Raw genomic sequence first — 9,193 nt, 5'->3', positions numbered from 1 at the left:
CTATCTTCAAACACAGTGCACTACTTTTTACCAGAGCCCCAAACTAGTGCACTACTTTTAACCAGAGCCCCAAACTAGTGCACTACTTTTAACCAGAGCCCCAAACTAGTGCACTATTAACCAGAGCCCCAAACTAGTGCACTACTTTTAACCAGAGCCCCAAACTAGTGTACTACTTTTAACCAGAGCCCCAAACTAGTGCACTACTTTTAACCAGAGCCCCAAACTAGTGCACTACTTTTAACCAGAGCCCCAAACTAGTGCACTACTTTTAACCAGAGCCCCAAACTAGTGCACTACTTTTAACCAGAGCCCCAAACTAGTGCACTACTTTTAACCAGAGCCCCAAGCTTGTGCACTACTTTTAACCAGAGCCCCAAACTAGTGCACTACTTTTAACCAGAGCCCCAAACTAGTGCACTATAGGAGGACTTGTGTCCCAAATGGCTCCCTATATAGTGTCTTTTTTACCAGGGCCTGAAAAAGCTGCCATTTGGGACGAAACCAAAATGCAATTTTAAATCGTCAGTATTCCCAACGTTGATAGATTCAGCTTGATCTGCTTTGGTCCATGTGGTTCAGTTGCGATCGAATGTTCGGTCGGTTAGCTCAAGTTTGTTACGGTCAGGGCCATTGTGGTTGCGGTAGGTGAGGCATACCCAGCCCACCAAGCACTGCTGTCGGGGTGGTTCTCTAAGGGACCAGGGTTGTAGAGCTCCAGGGATCAGGGGAGTAGAGGTGCCGTGGACCCAGTCACCAAACACTGTGGTTGGGTGTAGCATTCCAGGGACCAGGGAGGGGTGAGGAGGTGACATGTACCCGGTCACCGAGCACTGCTGCCGGACGTAGAGCTGGAGCCTGAGCAGGAGCCACTGGAGCCTCGGTCCTCATAGATAGAGATCTCTATCTGGACAGGATGGGGTTAAAGGAAGGAACACACTCTGATAGGGAGGGTCTGGGTCTATAGGGAGGGTCTGGGTCTATAAGGAGGGTCTGGGTCTATAGGGAGAGTCTATAAGGAGGGTCTGGGTCTATTAGGAGGGTCTGGGTCTATAGGGAGGGTCTGGGTCTATAATGAGGGTCTTGGTCTATAAGGAGAGTCTATAAGGAGGGTCTGGGTCTATTAGGAGGGTATGGGTCTATAAGGAGGGTCTGGGTCTATAAGGAGGGTCTGGGTCTATGGAGGGTCTGGGTCTATAGGGAGGGTCTGGGTCTATAAGGAGGGTCTGGGTCAATAAGGAGGGTCTGGGTCAATAAGGAGAGTCTTGGTCTATAAGGAGGGTCTGGGTCTATAAGGAGGGTCTGGGTTTATAAGGAGGGTCTGGGTCTATAAAGAGGGTCTGTGTCTATAGGAAGGGTCTGTGTCTATAAGGAGGGTCTGGGTCTATAAGGAGGGTCTGGGTCTATAAGGAGGGTCTGGGTCTATAAGGAGGGTCTGGGTCTATAAGGAGGGTCTATAAGGAGGGTCTGGGTCTATAAGGAGGGTCTGGGTCTATAAGGAGGGTCTATAAGGAGGGTCTGGGTCTATAAGGAGGGTCTGGGTCTATAAGGAGGGTCTGGGTCTATAAGGAGGGTCTGGGTCTATAAGGAGGGTCTGGGTCTACAGGGAGGGTCTGGGTCTACAGGGAGGGTCTGGGTCTATAGGGAGGGTCTGGGTCTATAAGGAGGGTCTGGGTCTATAGGGAGGGTCTGGGTCTATAGGGAGGGTCTGGGTCTATAAGGAGGGTCTGGGTCTATAAGGAGGGTCTGGGTCTATAGGGAGGGTCTGGGTCTATAGGGAGGGTCTGTGTCTATAGGGAGGGTCTGTGTCTATAAGGAGGGTCTGGGTCTATAAGGAGGGTCTGGGTCTATAAGGAGGGTCTATAAGGAGGGTCTGGGTCTATAGGGAGGTTCTGGGTCTATAGGGAGGGTCTGGGTCTATAAGGAGGGTATGGGTCTATAAGGAGGGTCTGAGTTTTTCTTCATCTCTCTCCCCCATCTTTCTTCATCTGTCTTTATGTTTTTCTTTGTCTGTCTCTCTCTCACACACACACACACAGAGCAGCAGTAGTAGCTGTAAGGATACGACCCTCATGCCCCTCTCGATGGGGTCAGTGATGAGTAGACCTCGCGGGGCGTAGATCTTCTCATTCTGCTCCTGGATGTACCTGCCTATCTTCTTCAACACCTGGGGGAGATTGAGAAAGAGGGGGGTGAAAGGGGTAGAGAGAGGGGGGGAGAGGGAACAGGGAGAGAAAGAAATAACAAAAGAGGGAGACAGTATGACAAAGTAAGGAACATACACTATTGTTCAACAGTTTGGGGTAACTTAGAAATGTCCTTGTTTTTGAAAGAAAAGCTATTATTTTTTGTCCATTAAAATAACATCAAATTGATCAGAAATACAGTGTAGACATTGTTAATGTTGTAAATGACTATTGTAGCTGGAAACGGCAGATTTTTAATGGAATATCTACACAGGCGTACAGAGGCCCATTATCAGCAACCATCACTCCTGTGTTCCAATGGCACGTTGTGTTAGCTAATCCAAGTTTATCATTTTAAAAGGCTAATTGATCATTAGAAAACCCTTTTGCAATTATGTTAGAACAGCTGAAAACGGTTCTGATTAAAGAAGCAATAAAACTGGCCTTCTTTAGACTAGTTGAGTATCTGCAGCATCAGCATGTGGGTTCAATTACAGGTTCAAAATGTCCAGAAACAAAGAACTTTCTTCTGAAACTCGTCAGTCTATTCTTGTTCTGAGAAATGAAGGCTATTCCATGCAAGAAATTGCCAAGAAACTGAAGATCTCGTACAGCGCTGCGTACTACTCCCTTCACAGAACAGTGCAAACTGTCTCTAACCAGAATAGAAAGAGGAGTGGGAGACCCCGGTGCACAACTGAGCAAGAGGACAGTCCAGTTGTGGCCAAGTGTTTTGAGAATGGCACAAATATTAATTTTCACAAAGTCTGCTGCCTCAGTTTGTATGAAGGCAACTTGCATATACTCCAGAATGTTATGAAGAGTGATCAAATGAATTGCAATTAATTGCAAAGTCCCTCTTTGCCATGCAAATGAACTGAATCGCCAAAAAACATTTCCACTGCATTTCAGCCCTGCCACAAAAGGACCAGCTGACATCATGTCAGTGATTCTCTCGTTAACACAGGTGTGAGTGTTGACGAGGACAAGGCTGGAGATCAATCTGTCATGCTGATTGAGTTCGAATAACAGACTGGAAGCTTCAAAAGGAGGGTGGTTCTTGGAGTCATTGTTTTTCCTCTGTCAACCATGGTTACCTGCAAGGAAACACGTGCCGTCATCATTGCTTTGCACAAAAAGGGCTTCACAGGCAAGGATATTGCTGCCAGTAAGATTGCACCTAAATCAACCATTTATCGGATCATCAAGAGCTTCAAGGAGAGCGGTTCAATTGTTGTGAAGAAGGCTTCAGGGCGCCCAAGAAAGTCCAGCAAGCGCCAAGACGTCTCCTAAAGTTGATTCAGCTGCGGGATCTGGGCACCACCAGTACAGAGCTTGCTCAGGAATGGCAGCAGGCAGGTGTGAGTGCATCTACAAACACAGTGAGGCAAAGACTTTTGGAGGATGGCCTGGTGTCAAGAAGGGCAGCAAAGAGGCAACTTCTGTCCAGCAAAAACATCAGGGACAGACTGATATTTTGCAAAAGGTACAGGGATTGGACTGCTGAGGACTGGGTTAAAGTAATTTTCTCTGATGAATCCCCTATCCGATTGTTTGGGGCATCCTGAAATAAGCTTGTCCGGAGAAGACAAGGTGAGCGCTACCATCAGTCCTGTGTCATGCCAACAGTAAAGCATCCTGAGACCATGCATGTGTGGGTTTGCTTCTCAGCCAAGGGAGTGGGCTCACTCACAATTTTGCCTCACAACACAGCCATGAATAAAGAATGGTACCAACACATCCTCCGAGAGCAACTTCTCCCAACTATCCAGGAACAGTTTGGTGACGAACAATGCCTTTTCCAGCATGATGGAGCACCTTGCCATAAGGCAAAAGTGATAACTAAGTGGCTTGGGGAACAAAACATCTATATTTTGGGTCCATGGCCAGGAAACTCCCCAGACCTTAATCCCATTGAGAACAATCCTCAAGAGGTGGGTGGACACACAAAAACCCACAAATTCTGACAAACTCCAAGCATTGATTATGCAACAATGGGCTGCCAACAGTCAGGATGTGGCCCAGAAGTTAATTGACAGCATGCCAGGGCGGATTGCAGAGGTCTTGAAAAAGAAGGGTCAACACTGCAAATATTGACTCTTTGCATCAACTTCATGTAATTGTCAATAAAAGCCTTTGACACTTATGAAATGCTTGTAATTATACTTCAGTATTCCATAGTAACATCTGACAAAAATATCTAAAGACACTGAAGCAGCAAACTTTGAAAATGTATATTTGTGTCATTCTCAAAACTTTTGGCCCTGACTATACATTAGAGTGTCTAGTTTGAGAAACAGACACCTCACAAGTCCTCAACTGGCAGCTTCATTAAATAGTACCCGCAAAACACCAGTCTCAACGTCAACAGTGAAGAGGTGACTCCGGGATTCTAGCCTTCTGGGCAGAGTTCCTCTGTCCAGCCTCAACGTCAACAGTGAAGAGGCGACTCCGGGATGCTGGCCTTCTGGGCAGAGTTCCTCTGTCCAGTCTCAACGTCAACAGTGAAGAGGCGACTCCGGGATAATGGCCTTCTGGGCAGAGTTCCTCTGTCCAGTCTCAACGTCAACAGTGAAGAGGCGACTCCGGGATTCTAGCCTTCTGGGCAGAGTTCCTCTGTCCAGCCTCAACGTCAACAGTGAAGAGGCGACTCCGGGATGCTGGCCTTCTAGGCAGAGTTCCTCTGTCCAGTCTCAACATCAACAGTGAAGAGGCGACTCCGGGATGCTGGCCTTCTAGGCAGAGTTCCTCTGTCCAGCCTCAACGTCAACAGTGAAGAGGCGACTCCGGGATGCTGGCCTTCTAGGCAGAATCCTCTGTCCAGTGTCTGTGTTATTTTGCCCATCTTAATCTTTTCTTTTTATTGGCCAATCTGAGATATGGCTTTTTCTTTGCAACTCTGCCTAGAAGGCCAGCATCCTGGAGTTGCCTCTTCACTGTTGACGTTGAGGCTGGTGTTTTGGGCCTCAGGTTCTACTATGTGGTTCTACTGTGGTCGTAATGTGTTTCTATTGTGTGGTTCTACTGTGTGGTTCTAGTGTTGTGGATCTACTGTGTGGTTCTACTGTGTTTATGTTGTGGTCTTACTGAAGTTCTACTGTGTTTATATTGTGGTGGTTTAGCCCGGTCTCACCTTCTCATAGCGTGTCTCCATACAGAGGAAGATGAGGTAGGCTGTAGCGCAGGCCAGACATCCCTCCAGGTAGGACTGGCCTCCCATCTTCTCTGCCTCCGCATAGTAGATATTCAACCTCTTCACTGTGTCCTCAAACAACGGCCGCTCAATCTGACAGAGAGACACTCAGTTAGCGGTCTTTTCAGCCATGTGTGTGTGTGTGGTGTGTGTGGTGTGTGTGTGTGTCTGGTGTGTGTGTGTGGTGTGGTGTGGTGTGTGTGTGTGTGTGTGTGTGTGGTGTGGTGTGTGTGTGTGTGTGTGGTGTGTGTGGTGTGTGTGTGTGTTAGACTACCCACCCTGCTCTCCAGCTCAGAAGGGAACTTGGTCTGGAAGCGGCAGGTGGTCCCATCACTGTAGTCTCTCTGCAGGAACACCTTGTTGGCCAGAGATGCACTGTGCCTCAACTCTTGGAGGTTATGGAACTACAGGACACAAACACACATAAGAGCGCGCACACACCCACCCACCCACCCATATTTGGGGAGAGAGAGAGGAGAGAGAAAGGAGTGTGAGGAAGAGAGGGGGAGCGAGAGAGAGATTGTGGATAGAATTCTAATAATATAACTTTCTGGTTCTGAGGAAGCACTGTGTATGACTCACCATGAGAATAAAACTAAACTGCTCATTCGCTCTCTCTCTCTCACACACACACTCTCTGTTCAAGAGGTAATGTATACAAACAGTGGCTGATGTAGTCTTTAGGGGTATACGATGATAGAGGAGAGGTGTTCAATCAAAGTCTGTCTGGCAGTCCGTTGGATCACGGCCCAGACACAGACACACTCTCTCTCCTCTCTCTCTAACTGGTCTTCTCTCTCTGTAGCTCTCTCTCTCCTTCTCTCCCTTCCCCTCTCTCTTCTCTCTCCTTTCCCCTCTCTCTTCTCTCTCTCTCCTTTCTTCTCTCCCCCTCCTCTCTCTGTAGCTCTTTGTCTACCTCTCTCTCTCCTCTGACCATGCACACTGCTACAGCAGCCAGATCATGGAATTGAGCCAAGAGAAGAAGGCCCAACATCACAGAACAGCTCACAACAAATCAATCTCTGTAAGAGCAGGGTTAGAAGGCTCAATAGGCCAACGATGGCACCAAATGGTCCGTCCGTCCGTCCCCCCCCCATAATGAAGCTTGATGTCCATAGTTGTGGACCTAGCCGTTTAGGCGTGGGGGGGAGGGGGGTCTAGTTTATTGCTTTGGGAAACTAGTTTAGGCTGTTATGGTTCGTCAAGCTTGTTTCCCCAATGTGTCGATGAATGAAAGGCAATAAAAAGGGCAGTTGGACCGAATAACGGAAATGAAAAGATCCGTGTAAACGCGGAGATTTTCTCTCCTTGACCTCAATGGGTTGCTGTCCACGGTGCTGATATCTCTTTAGTAGGTTTCAGCACTAGCACGGGCCAGCCTGCCTATACCGGATTAACAGCGGAACTCTAGAGACAAAAAAATAAGAGCTCTGCTTTCACCAAAACAGCTTAACGGCGCGAGGATTGCTTGTTTATCCCTGTTCTCAAGCACAAGTTGCAGCATAGGCTACACAGCCCTGTCAAATGCCGTTCGTGCTACAAAGAGAATTCCTCTAACTAACCTCTATTCAGGCACGTAGCCTCCCGACGCCTTTAATATGGCAATATAGGGATTATATGATATTCACATGCCATGTCGGTCAGGGTGACCGAAGAAGTGTTAAAATGACAAGCCTTCCATTTCTAATCAAAGCAGATTATTTATTTGCCAAAATGAACCTGCCTGCCTGACCCGTTTGAGCAAATGTTATATTCGAAATGAACTTTTTATACGTAAATAAACAACTGTTGTGTTGATTTCTATTGTTGCTGGGTAACAGAGATTGAAATTATTGTATGCTACACAATCCTTTCTATCATAGGGCTAACCTTGCTGTTACTGACAAACGCCATTCAAACGGTTCAGAATATAGGTTACAACCGTCTCCACAAGGCTACCTGCTCACATGGAAGACAATACAACCATACGCCCATAGAGGTAAAGGGAAAGACAGGCTGAAGAAGACGATAGATTAGTCTATTCATTCTCACCTCTGTCGCCATGTTTCCATCTGACGGCGTTAGGCTACTAGGACGAGTCCCGGAGCTCAAAGCGCTTTACTGGGACACGGGGACGGGTTGGAGGGCGGGAGGAAGAGACTGAGGGGGAGGAGAGGAGGGGGTGGGGTGGGGCAGAGAGCGGCGGGGGTTGGGAGGACCTCACACGAGGGGGTAGGGCGTGGTCTATATATCCTTGCGTAGCACTAGTGTACAGTCGTGGCCAAAGGTTTTGAGAATGTCACAAATATTAATTTACAAAGTTTGCTGCTTCAGTGTCTTTAGATATTTTTGTCAGATGTTACTATGGAATACTGAAGTATAATTACAAGCATTTCATAAGTGTCAAAGGCTTTTATTGACAATTACATGAAGTTGATGCAAAGAGTCAATATTTGCAGTGTTGACCCTTCTTTTTCAAGACCTCTGCAATCCGCCCTGGCATGCTGTCAATTAACTTCTGGGCCACATGCTGACTGATGGCAGCACATTCTTACATAATCAATGCTTGGAGTTTGTCAGAATTGGTGGGTTTTTGTTTGTCCATCCGCTTCTTGAGGATTGACCACAAATTCTCAATGGGATTAAGGTCTGGGGAGTTTTCTGGCCATGGACCCAAAATATCGATGTTTTGTTCCCCGAACCACTTGGTTATCACTTTTGCCTTATGGCAAGGTGCTCCATCATGCTGGAAAAGGCATTGTTCATTACCAAACGGTTCCTGGATGGTTGGGAGAAGTTGCTCTCGGAGGATGTGTTGGTACCATTATTTATTCATGGCTGTGTTCCGAGGCAAAATTGTGAGTGAGCCCACTCCCTTGGCTGAGAAGCAACCCCACACGCTACCGATGGTAGCGCTCACCTTGTCTTCTCCGGACAAGCTTTTTTCGGGATGCCCCAAACAATCGAAAAGGGTATTCATCAGAGAAAATGACTTTACCCCAGTCCTCAACAGTCCAATCCCTGTACCTTTTGCAGAATATCAGTCTGTCCCTGATGTTTTTCCTGGAGGGAAGTTGCCTCTTTGCTGCCTCCTTTTGAAGCTTCCAGTCTGTTATTCGAACTCAATCAGCATGACAGATTGATCTCCAGCCATGTCCTCGTCAACACTCACACCTGTGTTAACGAGAGAATCACTGACATGATGTCAGCTGGTCCTTTTGTGGCAGGGCTGAAATGCAGTGGACATGTTTTTGGGGGATTCAGTTCATTTGCATGGCAAAGAGGGGCTTTGCAATTAATTGCAATTCATCTGATCACTCTTCATAACATTCTGGAGTATATGCAAATTGCCATCATACAAACTGAGGCAGCAGACTTTGTGAAAATGTATATTTGTCTCATTCTCAAAACTTTTGGCTACGACTGTACATTCCTCTCCTTGTTTCCTTTCCTTCTGGTAATACAAACTGATTTTAGGAGATAGGAAAGGTGGAAACAATATGAAGGAAGACAGGTTAAATTAAGGAAAACAACAAAGTAAGGAAAGGAGACAAGGAAAGTAAGGAAGCTACTTCAGACTATTGAGATTCTCCCTGGGTTGTGAGGAGAGGATTGGAGGAACCTGGAGCCTTCTGGCATGTGGTGGATTTGGGTTGTGAGGAGAGGAACCTGGAGCCTTCTGGCATGTGGTAGATTTGGGTTGTAAGGAGAGGAACCTGGAGCCTTCTGGCATGTGGTAGATTTGGGTTGTGAGGAGAGGAACCTGGAGCCTTCTGGCATGCGGTGGATTTGGGTTGAGTAGTGACCATAGAGATAGATAGAAGACTCTAGTGCC

General features: G+C 47.1%; 2 protein-coding genes across 2 annotated transcripts in view; both read right to left on the bottom strand.

The window, feature by feature from the left end:
* Positions 1 to 9,193, bottom strand: part of LOC118940024 — a 1,007,326-nt gene that overhangs the window by 406,475 nt on the left and 591,658 nt on the right. The gene's annotated exons all lie outside the window — the stretch shown is intronic.
* Positions 343 to 7,557, bottom strand: LOC110485470 (golgin subfamily A member 7B-like). Its single transcript, XM_036948155.1, has 5 exons — positions 7,411 to 7,557; positions 5,658 to 5,783; positions 5,320 to 5,472; positions 2,066 to 2,167; positions 343 to 907 (listed from the first exon to the last, which is right to left on the bottom strand). The coding sequence occupies exons 1-5, from the start codon at positions 7,420 to 7,422 to the stop codon at positions 824 to 826; spliced, it is 477 nt and encodes a 158-aa protein (XP_036804050.1). The 5' UTR covers positions 7,423 to 7,557; the 3' UTR covers positions 343 to 823.

Source organism: Oncorhynchus mykiss, chromosome 17, assembly GCF_013265735.2.
Source record: "Oncorhynchus mykiss isolate Arlee chromosome 17, USDA_OmykA_1.1, whole genome shotgun sequence".
NCBI classification, from domain to species: domain Eukaryota; kingdom Metazoa; phylum Chordata; class Actinopteri; order Salmoniformes; family Salmonidae; genus Oncorhynchus; species Oncorhynchus mykiss.
The sequence above is the reverse complement of the archived record's forward strand: the minus strand, read 5'-3'. Positions and strand labels throughout refer to the sequence as shown.